Genomic DNA, 19,202 nt, shown 5'->3' with positions numbered 1-19,202 from the left:
TTGGCCTCGGTGAACGGTTAACACTTGGAAACATGCAGCCCTCATTATGATCATAAAATGGAAACTCCATTTTTATTTTATTTTATTGTATTTTATTGACCTTTATTTAACCAGGATAGTCCCACTGAGATTACGAATCTCTTTTTCAGAGGAGTCCTGGCCCCAGAGGGGAATCTATTGCGCATGTTTTTAGTGGTAGGGGAAACCGGAGTACCCGGAGGAAACCTACGCAGACAAAGAGAACATGGCAACTCCACACAGAAAGGCCAAAGCTCATGTACAGCTTGTTTTGTGCATATTTCATTGAAGATTTGCAAACATTTCATCAAACAGAGGAATGAGAATTGGACAAAACAGGGAACTTTGGATCCAAAAAATATGTTGAGCCAAAACTGCAGCTGAATATGTTTAACTGTACACTGCCCTTTTGGATGAACTTGAATCAAAATGAATGCTTTTTAATGACATTTAACCTCGTAACCCCCGCCTGAACCCAGCGCATTTTCTCCAGTTCAGCATTACTCAAATCTAAAAGCTAAACCTGGAGAAAACACGCGTGGTTGAGGCACATTGGCTGGTTTTGCGTAATCTGCCTGGAAACACCTGATGATGTCATGCTCCTTAACCGGGTGACCGCTCACGATGACGTCACGGTTCACATGTCGGGAGCACAGTGGCGTTACGTAACCGCGTGGCTCCTCCCCCCCCCTCGCTCCTGGAACCAGTCACAGCGGCGCAGGTTCGCGGTCTGGAGGAGCCTCTTACGTCTGTGCGCTACATGTGAGGGACAGAGAGATTTATGCAACGCCTCCTCCAAACGCCAAACGCCGCCCACGTAACGCAGCCGAGGATCTGGGTCACTGAGTGTTTACAGTCGGGACAGGCAGGGTGTGTTTAAAGGTCCTTTCCAATGGGGGATTTAGGATTTACATTACACTGTATTTGGACAATTAAGGGCAGACACGACAGTTTATATTTTCAGTCAGAAATAAGGCACTTTATGCATCAACATTGTAGATTGCAGATATTCTCAAAGACAAAATCTAAATAACAGATCAAACCAGTTTTTTTGTTTTTTGATTTGCTCAGAGGGATTTTGCATCTTGATTACTTTTTGAATAAATAAGTTATTAGCAAAGAAAATGTATGCCCATGTTATAGGGTTCAAAACTCAATAAAACCAGCAGGAATTAAATATGAACATTTCTGTCTAAATGGACCTTCAAAATGTTGTTAAGTCCTAACAATAACCTCTGTCTAACTTGATCAAAACTACTGCACTATGACTGCGAACTCTGCACAGGATGCACTATTTCGACTGTAATGTTTAAGAGGAAATGTTCAGACGGATCATTAAAAGACCAGTTGAAAAATGGCAACAACAAAAAAGATATCTAATTTTGAATGATTGGATCTTAACAAGGTTCAAAGTAGAACTTCAGTAAGCAACAAGAGGAAATGGGAGTGAGACAGAAAAAGAAATTGAGTAAGCAAATAAACTGAAATAGGCTGTTTTTGCAGCTGATCTAAAGTTTAGGATCACATGACCACAAAAGGACAAATCTGTGTCATTTTGTGTCAGGTTTTCACTCTGTTATCATGTCTCCTTTTGTTTTTAAAATGACTGTGTTACTGCGTCCCACCTCAGCAGTGATGGCTGCGAGAACTAGAAGATATTATTATTATTAAGATATTATTATTATTATTATTAAGATAGCCACAGGAGTTAAAGCTGCACTAAGCTGTGTCTTTTTGATTTTTTTTTGTCAGTAGTGTCAGTAGTGGACCCTGCTCTAAGGTTATTTTCCCCATAACCTTTGAACGCCTCAGCCTCGGTGCTGCTTTGCTTTTTAATCATAAGGAGGAAAAGATGTGACAGCTCCTGTAGACAGGGGCGGAGCACCAAATTCTGGGCCCTGGGTACAAACTATTTTGGTGGACCCCCCCCATATGAAATTCACATTTCATATTCTATGTTCTTTGACCACATAACAGTGGTTTAGTGGTTTGACAGTGCAGTTCATTTATTTTCTATTATTACTTTAGTATATATATATACCTTAAAGGGGGGGTATTATGCAAAATTGACTTTTTCAAGCTTTCCATCATGTTATTCTGTCACTCCCTCATTAAAAACATGTCTGAAGTGTTGCCTTGGTACATTCACGTATTTTTGAGTAATCTGTAAAAACTCTGATGGCGGCCATTTTAGGGATAGGTTTGCCTGAGTCCTCCTAGGAACGCCCCCACCTCCTGGAGACGCCTCCGAGCTTTGGTCACCAGCCGAGTAACCAACCACTGCTCCTCAGCAGAAGCCCCTCCCCACTGATGCCACAGACAGCGTGTGGAGGGGGCGTGTCTGAAGGCTCAGAGGTTCTTAAAGAGACAGAGGCCTATTTCAAGACATTCACTACAGCCATTTTGAGAGAGACATTTTATACAAGGCAGTTATTCTAATTTACTGCATTTACAGACCAACAGAAGGTTTGTCATCATTGTAGTGAGATATAGACTGGTGCTATGGGACTGACAAAAGCAGAATGCCCCCTCTTTAACTAAGTGAAAAAATGGGTTCATATACAAACACATATCCAATCCAATGGGTACTTAGGTCATGGTTTGTTTGTTTGTTTGTTTGTTTGTTTGTTTGTTTGTTTGTTTGTTTGTTTGCTTCACATCAATGTTGGACTTGAAATTGCATCTGATTTGGCTTCAGTTACAGAAATTGAATAACCTTTAATCCTGTAGTGACATAGATATTTAAATTCGGGTGGAATATTCTACTTTCATTGGGCCAGTTGAAATGGCTAGTTTTAGGTAGAGCACAATGATTATTAGCATATTAAAGACATTAAACAGGACGACTGCACCAGGACATGGGATATTTGTGCTGAGAATAACACATTTGTGACTTTAAAATAGGCATTAAAATGCTATTTTACAAAAAAAATGATGATACTATATGATGTCTTTGTGGCCCACAGGCCTGAACAAAAAACTCAAGGGCTTCAGTCTGATTTAGTCTCCGCCATACCTTTCAGTGTATTGTCAGTAAATTGTTGTTGTAAAAAGTTATGTTGGAATAGACTAAACAGCACAAGCTCCACCTTTCACTAGAACCAGGTTGACTTGTCTCCAAAGCTGCGCATTAATAATGCGTGAATCCAAATGCGCGCGGCTAATTAGCATCATTAATTTGGCGAAAATAGCGTGCGCGACCTGTGGCTTTTGTCACTGTATTGGCCTGTATTCCTTGATTTTGCATTAATAGTCGCAATTGCAACATCGCAGCATCCTGGAGGAACTGCCTAGTGGAGAGTGTGAGTGTGGAGTTGTCTGTGAGTGTGGAGTGTGTGTGAGTGTGGAGTGTGTGTGAGTGTGGAGTGTGTGTGAGTGTGGAGTGTGTGTGAGTGTGGAGTGTGTGTGAGTGTGGAGTGTGTGTGAGTGTGGAGTTGTCAGTGAGTGTGGTGACCGTGGTGACCGTGGTGAGTGTGGTGAGTGTGGTGAGTGTGGCGTACGTACACTCCTTGGACATGCCCACGGCGAAGCACCTCTGCAGGCGGCAGTACTGGCAGCGGTTGCGTGTGATCTTGTTGATGCTGCAGTTGCGGTCGCGATGACACGTATACACCATGTTCTTCTGCACGCTGCGCCGGAAGAAGCCCTGACAACACACACACACACACACACACACACACACACACACACACACACACACACACACACACACACACACACACACACACACACACACACACACACACACACACACACACACACACACACACACACACACACACACAGCTTAGAATCACAGGTATTGGCTATGGGTTTTCAGGTTGTCCTGAAAAATATAACACTTTAAGGGCACATTGAAAGGGCATGTTTTTAACACCATTAAAGTGTGACAAACTACTCCAGGCGAAAATCACCTAAAATTCCTTTTGGGGCTCTGAGGGTTAAAGGCTTATCAAATAATAGAAAATAGTTAAATCAATATTTAGTCCAAAGACATATTGGGCCCAATGTTTTTAAAATGCAGACTATAGCGTAGCATTTGGTGCTTTGTAGGAGTGCACTTTGTGATCTTGCCACTCCAGAATGAGCACATTTAAGTGGGAAGTTCGCAGGTTTGAGAAACAACCAGATCGACTCCGCGGCTGGGAAGGGTGAGGGGTTGTGTGGGAGTGGGGGGTGAACAGCATGTGCATTTTTGTTTCGCGTTTACAGCCAAGTGCGGGCCGATCCACGCCACTGCTAACGCTGTAGCTCTTTCTCTCTCACGACATGAACATTGTTTAGCTCAGGATGGGGTAAATCAAGTTTTTAGTCTGACCTGTGAGAGCCTCAGGCTTAAGGAGGAACACAAGGCAGCACGAGCTAAACGAGGACACGAAGTGGTGAAGGCGCATATCCACCACTCGGAAGCCTCGGCTAGAAGCCTGTGCCCCCCCCCGTGCATCAGGCACACGATCTGGCCCTTTGTGTGTTTCGACCCCCGACCAACAGTGTGTTCACACTTTTGTCCCAGGACAGAAGACGACTCCAGAACCTTCACTGTGAGACTGACCGACAGACAGGGCAGCAGTGGGCTGTGACCTGTGTACCTTGCAGCCCTCGCAGGCGCTGACGCCGTAGTGATACCCGGACGACTTGTCCTGGCAGACGAAGCAGGGTTTGTAGGTGCGTGGCGGCGGAGGGGGCGAGGGCCGGCCGGTGAACAGGTCTTCAGAACACGAGCTGGAACTCAGGCTCTCCACGGCTGCAGACACAAGCACACAACGCACACAAATTAAAACAACTCACAAACTGGAACTGGAATATAGGAAAGAAATGAAAAGCTTTATGGCCAGATGAAGCTGATGAATAGGAAAAAATAATACATCCTATTGATTTAAAACTGGCTACATATTCAACAACCAAACATTCATAACAAACAGAGCCACGTTTGAATATATTACATATACAGTGAACTTTAAAGTAAATAAGTGCTTTATTTGTCATTGTACAAGCGTACAACGAAATAGTGTTCAGGTGTTAGTCCTGAGCCGCTGCGACTGAGCCGCGCTGCCACATTTTTGGAGGGAGAGGAAACTGTAGCACCCGGAGGAAACCTGGCTGGCTGACTTCAGTCTCCTCTGGTCCTCTGAAACGGTGCACCGCCTCCTGGGTCTGTCCCTGTTTCAGAGCATGGTGTCCTGCACTCGTCAGCGCCACCTCCTCCAGATTAAGAGCATAGCAGTTAATCTGTTTTATTCTCCAGTGAACGTCCATTAGCCAGAACAATACAAGGCATGTGTGGCTTAGCTTTGAGTCTCGCCCGGATACCTCCTCGTTTGTCCATTCCTTGTTTCCTGTAGCTCCTCCTGTGACGCCTCCCCTGTGCTGCAGGTGTGGGGGCTCTTGGTGCCTCTTCAGTGTCTCAGAAGAAGACATTTGTAGGTCTGAAATGGGTTTAGCTGAATAAGCTTTTGTTTACCTTTAAAAAGCTGCTTCTTCAGGACCTGTATGTCTCTACAGTAAAAATCCACTGAACCTCACAAAAACACAGCAAAAACATACTTAAGTATCCAGTAAAACAATGTGCCAACAAATGCAGTTCACAAAAGCAAAAAATGCAGCTGTACCAAGAGAGAGGGAGGTTGCTGCTTGCTGCATGACGTACAGTACCTGAGCATTACGCAACTTTTCGTAAAATTATTGCATATCCGATCTTCTAGTGACCGAGCCTCCGTATGAGTGGTGAGCATGGCGGCTATACGTTCCATCACAGTGACTCCAGGATCAGTTGGTGTTAGTTTCTGGTATGTTTTCACTTGCCTGGCCTCGTTTACAGCTGCTGCCAAACTCAAAGGGATTTGTTAATGTGCGTCACGTGTCGTTCAGGAGCAGCGTCACTCTTGGGATGCGGAAATCCCTCAATAACAATATACAGATGGCACATGGTCGGACCGAGAGCTTTTTGTCCTATCGGTGGTAAAAATGTCCAAAAACACATGGCTTCCTGTTTGCTCGCGTATGTTCCGCTCTAGAAATATAGTTGAGGCCGACTCTGACCAGAATCCAGAAAACCTACTTAGCAATTGATCCTGGACAGTTGTAGAGGCCACCTTGACCGAAAGTAAGGCGCCATGCTCACCACTCATACAAAAAGTGAAATAATGCACCATTTCAGACAAAATACAAACCGCAGGTCCACCAAATGTCATAAAATAACCTTTGTAAATGGACAGTTTGGTTTAGTTTCTTACCCTGTGACATTAAAACCTATGGGCCAGTTGTTCAAAGATAATCTGACTGGATTTTGGATCAAATCTTGAAAATGGGTTGTTCAAAAGGGAAAGGATTCTGAAATCGGATTAGAACATGTAATACAATCCTAGTTTGAATCTTGATCAAACCTTCACTTTGTGTTGTTTAAAACATTTCAGGATTATCCTGATCCTAACAGGGGGAAGGATCTCAAGAAGAAAATATATCAACATTTTGAAATTAGTCAAATAATCAATTTGTATTTATATTTTGTACTTGATTTGTTCAACTGTTACGGTGATGAAGTAGATAAAGACATATAGACGACCAATATATAAAGTAAAGTACTTTCAGTATAGTAAAGTAAAAAAAAATATATATATCTTGTCCCCATAACATAATACAGATACGAACAAACAGAAATAACATATTCAATATGTCTATCATTCATCTCTGTATATTAATTTCAACAAAGCAATCATCAGAGATGAATCCCTTACTACACGTCCACTCAGTCAATAAAAAACACTTAAAGGGCCCCATGTTGGCTCTTCTACCTGTTGTTCTTTACATTGCTGGTACACTGTGATATTTAGAGCACTGGTAATCTGGATTTGGTGATCTTGAATCCTGTGTATCTGGATCAGGGTGATCCAATTCAATGTTGCTTTGAAAAAACGGCCTAACAGTAAAACGGATTACCTGATCCTGAATAGCAAAAAATGGGATTTCCAAATCCGGATCATTTTGATCCAGATTACAGTTTTAGAACAACTGGCCCCAAGATGCTCAGGGAGAAAACTCTCTAAATTGACCTCTGCTTTCACTGACCACACAGTGAAAGCAGAGAGAAGTTCAAACACCACAGCGTGAATGGAAGTGGGGGAAAGATGATGCATTGCCTCTCTGAGCCGTCAGCTGCCACACAAAGCCGCTCCAGTCTGCGCCCCCTTTCCCCTCCCATCCCCTTGAACCCGTGGCCCCTGGGTGAACCTGGGAGAGCAGGTCACACCGGGACACCCACCGCAGCGGACTCTCACCCACACAAAGCCCTGAGTGATGAGGCTGCGGCGCGGGGTCTGCTGCGGCCTGCGCTGGGGGGCAGCACCTAACAATGCCACCGTCAAACACGCACAAAGACATGAATGTGGTCCATGTGGAGCCGAGGAGGGACACCCCAGGGCTGGACATAAGCCGCTTTCGCTCATTTTTGTGGGAATTACTCGCCCCTAAAGGAAAACAGTCTGACTAGGGCTGAGTACCAATACCAGTACTTAAATGACACTTGGTTTTCCATACCGATACCTGAACGATACTCTCTTTGATACCTATCCTCAAATATTTGTCTTCTAGAACCACAAAAAGGAACAATAATGTGTGGTAGATCTGCAAATGTACAATATCAGGTTCATCTCCAATGGAAATTGAGATAAATTGTGGCAAAAACAAGGAAACATTGGGTAGGAAAAAATGTGTGTGTGTGGGGGGGATTAGAGAAAATATTAGTAATAAAATATGAGCAAAAATGAGGGGGAAAAATAGTGAAAAACAAAAAAGTGAAAAAATTGGGCCAAAGAAAATCAATTATTTGAGAACAACTAAATCCGTTCCTTTAATCCTGTCCCTGGACCAACAGCATCAAAACGTGAATCTAAAGATATAACTTCAGATATAACCGGCTTTCGATACCGTTATATCTCAAACATTTTTTCTGATACCAGACTGATATTGTTCAACAGTACCAGCCCTGTGCCTATGCAACAGGGCTGGGTAGAAGTAGAAAAAAACAAAACATCAAATGAACAGGATTCTTCAAAACTGCACGAATGAAGTGAAATACTACTAAAACAAGACTAGAAAGCTTTTGTAAGGCGTCCAGAGAGTGCAGGTCATGAGGAAACTTGTTCCAAAGTCCAACCAAATGTGAAATATGGGTTTGAAAAAGCGGCAGATAATATCAGCGGCAATGATATTATATTTCTTTCTTTGAATTATCAACTGCGCCGTGATGTCGTAGCACACTGTAATGTATGCAGCAGTGTAAGCGGTCTGCACTGGTCAGTTTATCAAACGAGCTGAAACAAGCTGTGGAAACTCCAGCACAGATTCACAAGAAACACAGGCTTTTCTTCAGTTTAAAAGTGGAGCAGTCGGCTGGATGCCACAGAGACACAGAGCTACAAGTTGCTGCTGTAACAAACTGTATTTAATTAGACACATTTGCGATCATTATCATTTCTCAGTGGAAACAATGCAGTCCAAAGCTGATTCTCATCTTGAAAATCTAGGTTTGCCTCTTGCCGGCTCTAAACCAACTCTAAATCTTCCGTCTGGACTCATCAGTTCAGTCTACAGTGCTGTGTAAGTTAGATGACTTTTTGCAATTCCAAAGCTTCATACAGAGCTGTCCTCAGAAGAACATCAGATTTGTTTAAGTTAAAATACGTAAGGCATTTCGTACACAAGGCAACTCAATGCGTCTATATAACTTAAACAACATCATAGACTATATGTTTAAACTATCATCTTTAGGGACAGCGCGGGACCTCGCGGCCCCCTTATCAATACCAATAAAATCTCTCGGGTGCCCCTCAACAATAATAATTCACTCTATTCAAATTAATTTGTTATTATTTTAAAGCCAAATTAACAAAAAACAAAACCTCTAGCTATGACGGTAGGCTTTGGTTAACAGTAGTACATCTCTCCTTTAAACATATTTTTTTCCCCATTCCTTGCTTTTCCCCAACACACGGACAAGTCAGGCATCGATAAGAGAATTGATAAGGAATTGAATCAATGGGCAAAATTACTGATGGCATTGATATCAATAAATCGTATCAATTCCCATCCCGAGTTGTGTCGTCTACAAACTTGATGAAGAGGTTTGAGTCGTACTTTGAAGTGCAGTCATGGGTCAGCAGAGTGAACAGGAGGGGGCTCAGCACACAGCCTTGGGGAGCCCCCGTGTTCAGTGTGAGGGTTCTGGAGGACCCGTACAGCCTGTGGTCTCCCCGTCAGAAAGTCCAGCAGCCAGTTGCACAGTGATGTGTTGATCTCCAGGTGGAGCTCTCCCTCCTCAGTGTCCTCCTGCCTCGCCACTGACCATCAGATGAACCCGCGGTGACCCCACACTGCCCCGGGACGCACTCGCTCACAAACGAGAGCCGCTCGCTCACTCTCCCCAAACGCCACATTCACAAACATGCGAGAAACGTCTGCTCAGCGAGGAAACGTTTCAATCTTTCAGCCTAAAACAAAAGCACATGGCCAACGTTCACTTTCAGTCCTGGCTTTCCCAAGTTTGTCTTTTTGATATGAGATGATACTGTCATTTTTTTAAGTCCTTCTTTGACAAAGTTTGATAAAATAAGATTTTTGTTTACAATAAGGGAACGTACTTTGTTTAAATGGTTTGCTTTGTAAATTATAAGCACCAACCACATTACCACATTAATTCAAATTGGTCAAAACGGGTAACTTTTGAGCAAAGATGACAGAAAATGTACATTTTCCGCATGGTCTGAATGGTAAAGGGTCACATTTATAAAGCCTTTTACCACCTACTTTAGGCTCAAACACTTTACATCAAGGAACTAACCCTGTAGTTTAAATCACACAATGAGCAACTTTTAAAGAATACAGTATACTATGTTCCCTATGGTGGGGACCTCTGGGTAAAACGGTAACATCGCAATAACCTACAATAAAGTACTATTTTTAAAGAAAAATGCCATTTTTAACGTTACTTTACATGGGGGGGGTTTAGTTCGAAAGTTTACAGCGGGTACGTCATACGTGACCTGATACAATCAGACGATTGGCTGTGGCCACTGCAGACACATATGATAGACATTCGTAGCGCCCAATAAACCTCTCTCTACGAGAAATAAATTGGTGGTCCCCAGACTAAACATAACTTGTGATATTCGGCAAATGTACAATATCAGGTTTATCTCCAATGGAAATTGAGATAAACTGTGACAAAAACAAGGAAACATTGGGTAGGAAAAAATGTGTGCAGGTGTGAAAATGACCTCAGAAAAATATTTTCAGAGTTTCAGTTCAGTTTCTGACTGACCACTTTCTTCTATGATACAAAAAGAAGAGCTGTGCTTTCCCGAACAAAATCATCTTCATCATGACAATGCACCATGTCCTGCTGTAAAGAAAACCTCTGCATCACTGGCTGCTATGGGCATAAAAGGAGAGAAACTCATGATGTGGACCCCCTCCTCCCCTGACCTCATCCCTATTGAGAACCTTTGGAGCCTCAACAAAAAAAACTTCTCTGAGGGTGGGAGGCAGTTTTCATCCAAACAGCAGCTCTGGGAGGCTATTCTAACATCCTGCAAACAAATCCAAGCAGAAACTCTACAAAAACTCACAAGTTTAATGGATTTAAGGATTTTGAAGCTGCTCAAAGAAGGGCTCCTATGGTAAAATATAACTTGACCTGTTAAGATGTTTTTGATTGAAATAGCTTTTGATTTCAGTAAGTATGACCTCCTAATGCTACAAATTCAACAAATGACCATTTTCATTCAATTACTAGCTTTAAAATGTATTGAAACGAAGAGTTGTATAATAATTTGGAACAGTGGATTTTGAGTTGTTTACTATATTTATTTTTGAATCAAATACTGCTATCATCAATCACATTCACATGATCCTCTAACAGTTAAAGGCTTGAAAATTATGCTGACTGACATTTGAGTTGATAATTTAGAAAATCTTAGAAAAATATCATTTGCAGAATCATTTGGACCACAGTCTAAATGGTCCTTCATTTACACACATACAAAAACACAGTCCTGTTTCCAAAAGGAATGAAATAACCACAAGATCATCTTATTTATAATCAATAGGGCTGGGACAAAATATCGGATCGGATCATCTGCAGTACTGAGTAGTGATCCACTTTATCAAGCATCACGATACTTTCAATACTTGTGTTTGGAGGCAGCCCTAATAATTATATAGATCATTATCGTATTCTGGACAGTCATAGGTTGCGTTCATGTTCTAAAGTGAATGTGATGATGTCATAAGGTCAGATGGAGCAGGTGCCAATACAGCTCTATTGGAGAGAGACCATTTTTGAAAGAAATCTCCAAACTAAAATATACAAATGGCCGCCAGATCATTATTTGTGAGGTTTTCGTTCCAATTGTGCCATATTGATCTTTTTCTATTGTGATAACTGGCAACTGACCGTCAAAATTATGGTTAACGGCTAGCCCTAAAATAATGTTCAGATAAAACATTTGGACGTTTCTTTCCTTTCTGTCCCGTTGTAACCGCCCCTGCTCCCTCCGACTCACATTTCCACATGACGTTCTAGAATGTTGTGAACGGGACATATTGACTCTGATATATTGCGATATATTGCTAAATCGACATATGGTCACGCCCCTACTATGTATCTCGCTAAGCTCATAGTGATATAATCAGGTCACAGTTTCAGCTGGAAATCCGCTTCAGAAACTCACCCAGCGGAGGAATTAGGCCAGAGAAAGCCTTTGACACACTTCAATGGGCAGCGTGACTGTGGACTAGTTATTTTGCTCACTCCATTGGAAGAGTTTATTGACATATTTGCAAATGAAAAAAAAAAAAAAAAAATCCCAAGTCACGGTGCACATTTGAAACATGTCCCGGAGCCTCCACATTTGAGAGAAACTTAAAAGATAAGAAACTAAACTAATGTAACAATCTCACTTTCATGTTGGTCTAAACTTGGAGTTGTATTCACCATCAGACTGGATATAGTGCAGCATCAAGTGACTACATTTATTTGACACATAATATGTCCCTTAGTGATAAAACATCAGCAGCTGGTGCATAATCCTACATTACAGAAGTCAAGCTGAACATACACAATTCTATGGACACAGTTTCCCTCTCCAGCTTCAGGAAGACATTCCCATGAGCTCCTTTAAATCTGGACTGTCTGAGAGCCTAACCCAAGTAAAGACTGCATTCTTGAACTGATTCAATATTTGTGCAAGATTTGTTACTTATTTAGGGATGTTACGATAGGGCTGTGCAATTAATCGAAATTCGATTACGATTTCGATTACAATAGTAAACGATTACAAAATTAGCATAATCGCAAAAAAACGATTTTATTTTATTTATTTATTTTTCTTTCAAATTTTTAATTTGTGGATTTTTGTCATTTTTTGCTGGATTTTTGTCATTTTTTGCTGGATTGTTGTCTTTTTTTTTTTGATGGATTTTTGTCTTTTTTTAATGGATTTTTGTCACTTTTTTTTCTGGATTTTTGTCATTTTTTGATGGATTTTTGTCACTTTTTTGATGGATTTTTGTCTTTTTTTGATGGATTTTTGTCTTTTTTTGATGGATTTTTTTAAAGGCAACAAATAATCGTTTGAATAATCGTGATTTCAATTATGACAAAAATAATCGTGATTATTTTTTCAATAATCGAGCAGCCCTATGTGACGATTCAACATTTTTGAGTCAGTTATTTGGATGTTTTCAGGACACACAGTAAAGAGCTGCTGCACACGAGCCAAACGGGGCACACTCACCGGTAAGGGCTGAAGAACATGAACTGAAAACACAGGAAGGCTAAATAATTGCAGAACTTTGCCAAAGGAAGAGTCCCAAAAGAACCAGGTGTCCTTCATGGTGATGCTCATGAATAATAGTAAAATAGTACCATTTTTCCACACAACAATTGTGACATCCGTATCTGCCGTCAGTTGATTTGCACAGGTCAAAAAAACTGAAATATTCTGAACGGTAGACTAATATTCTTTGCGGTATTTCCCAATAATGTCTTACACAAATCAAAGAATAGTTCAGGAAAACATCACGGACAGAGAGTGACTGATGGACAGTTTCTGGCTAAACGTTGGATGTAAATACTGGCCATGCATTACTTACTGACATGATCAAATGTATTGAAAGCTTTCTTTCATTCACTGTTTTCATGTAAAAAATAATGCTATGCTAATATTGCTGATATTTTACACTTTTTGGAAAAAGTGTAAAAAAAAAACAATCAAATCAAAAATGTGACAAAAAATAATGAAAATGTGACAAAAAAATAAATAAAAATGTGACAAAAAATAAATAAAATGTGACAAAAAATAATAAAAATGTGACAAAAAAATAAATAAAAATGTGACAAAAAATAAATAAAATGTGACAAAAAATAATAAAAATGTGACAAAAAATAATAAAAATGTGACAAAAAATAAATAAAAATGTGACAAAAAATAATAAAAATGTGACAAAAAAATAAATAAAATGTGACAAAAAATAATAATAATGTGACAAAGAAATCTTAATATTGGATAAAGCCAGGTTTTCATTGAGGGCTTTATTTTGTTGGCATATTAGCTACACATATTTGTTCAGAGGGGTTTTGGGGTCTGAGTTAATGGATAAACTAGACTAGTTATTTGCTATTTAATTGTATTTTTTAATTAAACATTTGCCGCCTTCTTTGGGGCTCACTAACGCTCACTAAATCTGGCAGGAATTAGAAATTGAGAAATCTAGGGCTAGGGCAAAATATCGTTTTGAAATATATCGTGATACTACTTTGTTGTGATACACGTGTCGTATCGGAAACTATGTATCGTAATACGTTTGTTAAGTGGTGACGTCACAGCTCTACTTCCGGGTCCTGAGATGTGCGAGAAACTACAAAAAACTCTTAATACCACAATCAATATTTGTGAAACTCTACAGAGAGTTACTGAACAGACTTATTTATCAGGCCCATGAGCCAAACATGCTGAACCTACTGCTGTAAAAGTCATATTTACCAGAATCGCTACATCCGGGTTAGCGGAGATGAATGCTAACGGCGCAGCAGCTACGCTAACCCCGGAAGTACTGACTTTAGTAAACATGACTTTTTTAGCAGTAAGTGTGGCATTTTTGGCTCATGAGTCTGAGAAATAAGTAGGTTCAGTCACTCTGTTGAGTTTCACAAATATTGATTGTTGTTTTTCAGAGTTTTTATTTTTTTTTCTTGCATATTTGCTGGTCTGCGACGACCCAGAAGCGGAAGTCGTGAGGTCACACTTAACAAACGTGTACTTTTCAAACTCAACAGTCATAGAAAAAAAAAACATATACAAATGTTCTTAACTTAAAGGTACACTGCGTAACATTTTGGACTCAACTGTTGCCGGCAAAACAAAACATTCTCTAATGACCAGCTCAACACAGAAAATGCTATTACTGCAGCGACAGCGAGTGATAAAAGAATAGATTTGGATAAGAAACTAACCTGTTTAAATCTCAAATTCTACTACTGCCTTTAGTCACATCTCTATGAAGACAAGCTGGAGACGGACCCACTCCCAGTAAAGTTTACAATCATATCTTAGGAGAAATGAGCCTCATAAATGTGTGTTTGTTCATTTAGGAGGTATTTTTCAATGATGAAGAATATCTGTCATGATATAAATGCTTGTATGTCAGTTTCTTTTTAGGTATAATTCTCTGCAGTGTGGCTTTAAACATAGCCTAGTTCTGTTATATCCAGTTTTAGTGCTGATTGGTTTAAATAAAAGAGGCCAAACGTTTAAAACTCTTCTGCTGTTTTCAAAATGTTTTGATCATTATCAGACTGATTTGTATTTCATTCATACATTTTGGAAACTCAACTTGCACTTTCTTATCTATTTCATAAGGGGAAACATTGCAGTTTGTTATAATGAACAAAGCCTATATTTAATATTTCGTGCATTGACATATATGATATGACACACATATATTGAGTATGGTAGTATGTATTCCTATTGGATGACAACCAAAAGTGTATGTGTATCATCCCAGCCCTAGAAAAGTCCCTCTGAGCGATCTTCAGTTTAAATATTGTACCTCCCACCTGAACAGGGCACTTTCTCTCCAGTTTGGTTTAACCCAAGTGTAAAAGCTTTTTGGAAAAAGTGTAAAAAAAAAACAATCAAATCAAAAATGTGACAAAAAATAAATAAAAATGTGACAAAAAAATAAATAAAAATATGACAAAAAAATAAATAAAATGTGACAAAAAAATAATAAAAATGTGACAAAAAATAAATAAAAATGTGAAAATAAATAAATAAAAATGTGACAAAAAAATAAATAAAAATGTGACAAAAAAATAAATAAAAATATGACAAAAAAATAAATAAAATGTGACAAAAAAATAATAAAAATGTGACAAAAAAATAACAAAAATATGACAAAAAACTAAATAAAAATGTGACAAAAAAATAAATAAAAATGTGACAAAAAATAACAAAAATGTGACAAAAAAAATAAATAAAAATGTGACAAAAAATAACAAAAATGTGACAAAAAAATAAATAAAATGTGACAAAAAAATAACAAAAATGTGACAAAAAATAATAAAAATGTAACAAAAAAATAAATAAAAATGTAACAAAAAAACAACCAAAATGTGTCAAACTCTGGCAAATATGAGATGAAAAAGAATGTGAAAAAGTGACACCATTGAGGCAGCAATGTGAGGAAAAGGATCTGTTTTGTTACTCTGGCCAATATGCTGTAAGCGCCAGATGAGAACTTGTTAGATTTGGGTAAAGCCGAACTGGAGAAACTGTGCTCGGTTAAGGCGGAGGGTAAGAGGTTAAGAGTCTGCAGGACATTTTGCAAGAATGGGAGAAAAATGCATTCGGAGCAAAAGGCCCTCAAATGACCCAAATCAATCCAGAGAGACGCGCTGAATCAGTGTCTGACCAGAGCCTGAACCGGCGCAAACCACACGAAAACAGACAACTGACCCAGGAATGGAACTTCTACACAAACCCCGTCCCCGTCCTGGAGGCTCAGCGTCTGTGCACCTACACTGTGAGCAGCGGCGTTGGTGCCAGTCCGGCTCCAGCAGCAGCAGCTCCGGGAAGAGCGTCGCCAGGTCTGGAGGAGGAGGAGGAGGAGGAGGAGGCTGCTCGGGCTCGTCCTGTCCCGGGATGGGGCTGGAGGAGCTGGCCGTGTAGAAATCCAAAAGCTCCACCGAGGGACCTCCGAAGGACTCCCACTCCAGGAAGTCGAACATCGCGCTCCCGCAGCAAAGGTTTAGGGTTAAAAATAAAAACAAATCTATATAACGGCCGCGCGGAGGGGCGTGCGCGCACGTTCAGCTCGCACAAGTTATTTTCCAGCGCATGGTGACGCACAAAAGAAAAAGGAGACGAAAATGTGGCCGACGGGCGTAGAAAGTTCGCCTGTTCACGTGTGCGCAGAGCCTGAGTGTTGACGAAGCGCCGGGTCTTGGTGCAGACTGAGGTCCGGGACCGCGCAGGGCAGGCTGCAGCAGCAGGAGGAGGAGGAGGGGGGGGGGTCCTCTGCAGCCTGGAGGAGCGACCTGCTGCAGACTCACGACCGCGCATTCAAGGCCCACTACAAGAAAACACAAATGCCCTCATTTTCACACAGTCATCCATTTAGTTTTATATCACAGAAAAAAACACTTCAGCGGGTCATTTTGTTATACACTTCCGGGGCCAGTCTGTCACTCATATCCGCAGGCCTATTTATCTATTTTATTTTTGCTATTTGTGATGCAGAATTGTTTCAGGTTCACAAAGTAGGATTTTTTTTACCCCCGGTTCAGTCATGCAACATGAAACAACAATATTATGTGTTATAATATATATAAAATATAAATATAAATATAAAATAATAAAATAAATAATAAATAATAAATAATAAATAATAAATAATAAATAATAAATAATAAATAATAAAATAAAAATAAATAAATAAATTATAAAAAATAATAAATAATAAAATAATAAATAATAGATAAATAAAACAATAAAATAAAATAAAATAATATAAAATAGGATAAGGACAAGAACAATTTGACACAGAACAGCAGTGTGAGTGCAGGTGCAGATCATAGTGACAGAGCTGTGCACATGGCTGGAACAGGTTATGACGTTCATGAGTCTGACACAGAGTTATTGTTTATTATTCATGAGTCTGATTCACGTGGCGGGGAGTGTGGGTCTGTATGGACCGTAGCCTCCTGCCTGAGGGGAGGGGGTGAATAGTCCGTGTCCAGGGTGAGAAGGGTCAGCTGTGATCCGACCCGCACGCCTCCGAGTAAGATGAGATGCAAACAGGCAGGAAATGTGAAAAATACATATAGAAATGAAACAGTTCAGTATCTTACATACAATGACTATAGTTTAGTCCCCACAAAGTCCTTGGCAAACAGTAAATAATAAAGAAAACAGATGTTCTAGTCAGTATCAGCAGTGCAGGTTTACATCAGAGTGCACGTGGCTGATAAAGTGACGCAGATAGTGATGTAAATACAGGGCATGTGTTCTGCAAAGGGGTTATTACACATGTTACTTCACAGTACTTTCTTTTTTATTTAAGTTTATTTGAATAGGGACAAGTATGTCACATAAACTCATGTTACTACAACATTTTAGCCAAAGCTAATTCTCAATGTCCGTCCCCTTTTGGGCTTTTACAAAACAAATACATAGTTAAAACACATATCATAATACAGCACAACACTATAGAAACACAGCAGAGCAGACGGTCAGTGGTCACATTTCTGACCTCTGATTAAAAAGTCTTTAAGTTTGTGTTTGAAAAGGACCCAGTTTGACGCCCCCTGCAGGTCAGAGGGTGAACAATTCCAGGCTTTAGTGCCTCATACAGAGAAAGCTGATTGTCCAAATGAAGTGTTTCGACCACACGGTGATGGAGGAGGAGAGGATGGACCACACGGTGATGAGGAGAGGATGGACCACACGGTGATGGAGGAGAGGATGGACCACACGGTGATGGAGGAGAGGATGGACCACACTGTGATGGAGGAGAGGATGGACCACACAGTGATGGAAGAGGAGAGGATGGACCACACAGTGATGGATGAGGAGAGGATGGACCACACAGTGATGGAGGAGAGGATGGACCACACGGTGATGGATGAGGAGAGGATGGACCACACAGTGATGGAGGAGAGGATGGACCACACGGTGATGGAGGAGGAGAGGATGGACCACACGGTGATGGAGGAGGAGAGGATGGACCACACAGTGATGGAGGAGAGGATGGACCACACGGTGATGGAGGAGAGGATGGACCACACAGTGATGGTGGAGGAGAGGATGGACCACACAGTGAAGGAGGAGAGGATGGACCACACTGTGATGGAGGAGGAGAGGATGGACCACACGGTGATGGTGGAGGAGAGGATGGACCACACGGTGATGGAGGAGGTGAGGATGGACCACACAGTGATGGAGGAGGAGAGGATGGACCACACGGTGATGGAGGAGGAGGAGAGGATGGACCACACAGTGATGGAGGAGGAGGAGAGGATGGACCACACAGTGATGGAGGAGGAGAGGATGGACCACACTGTGATGGAGGAGGAGAGGATGGACCACACGGTGATGGAGGAGGAGAGGATGGACCACAGTGATGGAGGAGGAGAGGATGGACCACACAGTGATGGAGGAGGAGAGGATGGACCACACAGTGATGGAGGAGAGGATGGACCACACGGTGATGGAGGAGGAGAGGATGGACCACACTGTGATGGAGGAGGAGAGGATGGACCACACGGTGATGGAGGAGGAGAGGATGGACCACACGATGATGGAGGAGGAGAGGATGGACCACACGGTGATGGAGGAGGTGAGGATGGACCACACAGTGATGGAGGAGGAGAGGATGGACCACACGATGATGGAGGAGGAGAGGATGGACCACACAGTGATGGAGGAGGAGAGGATGGACCACACGATGATGGAGGAGGTGAGGATGGACCACACAGTGATGGAGGAGGAGAGGATGGACCACACGATGATGGAGGAGGAGAGGATGGACCACACTGTGATGGAGGAGGAGAGGATGGACCACACAGTGATGGAGGAGGAGAGGATGGACCACACGGTGATGGAAGAGAGGATGGACCACACGGTGAT

At 41.2% G+C, this 19,202-nt stretch overlaps 2 protein-coding genes across 3 annotated transcripts in view; one reads left to right on the top strand and one right to left on the bottom strand.

Moving 5' to 3' along the window:
- LOC306967283 (retinoic acid receptor beta-like) overlaps nt 1–16,407 on the bottom strand; it is a 31,435-nt gene extending 15,028 nt beyond the window's left edge. Inside the window, exons 1-3 of one of the 2 annotated variants that reach the window (XM_079562253.1) lie at nt 16,096–16,407; nt 4,608–4,762; nt 3,519–3,664 (exon numbers count right to left, since the gene is read on the bottom strand). In XM_079562253.1, coding sequence (XP_079418379.1) covers nt 3,519–3,664; nt 4,608–4,762; nt 16,096–16,303 — 509 coding nt within the window. In that variant the 5' untranslated portion in view covers nt 16,304–16,407. The remainder of the gene's footprint in view (nt 1–3,518; nt 3,665–4,607; nt 4,763–16,095) is intronic. The other variant, XM_079562252.1, reaches the window with a different exon arrangement.
- Nucleotides 1–19,202, top strand: part of znf385d (zinc finger protein 385D) — a 465,630-nt gene that overhangs the window by 45,726 nt on the left and 400,702 nt on the right. The gene's annotated exons all lie outside the window — the stretch shown is intronic.

This window comes from Gobius niger (assembly GCF_951799975.1).
Source record: "Gobius niger genome assembly, chromosome: 8".
Classification (NCBI taxonomy): domain Eukaryota; kingdom Metazoa; phylum Chordata; class Actinopteri; order Gobiiformes; family Gobiidae; genus Gobius; species Gobius niger.
The sequence above is the reverse complement of the archived record's forward strand: the minus strand, read 5'-3'. Positions and strand labels throughout refer to the sequence as shown.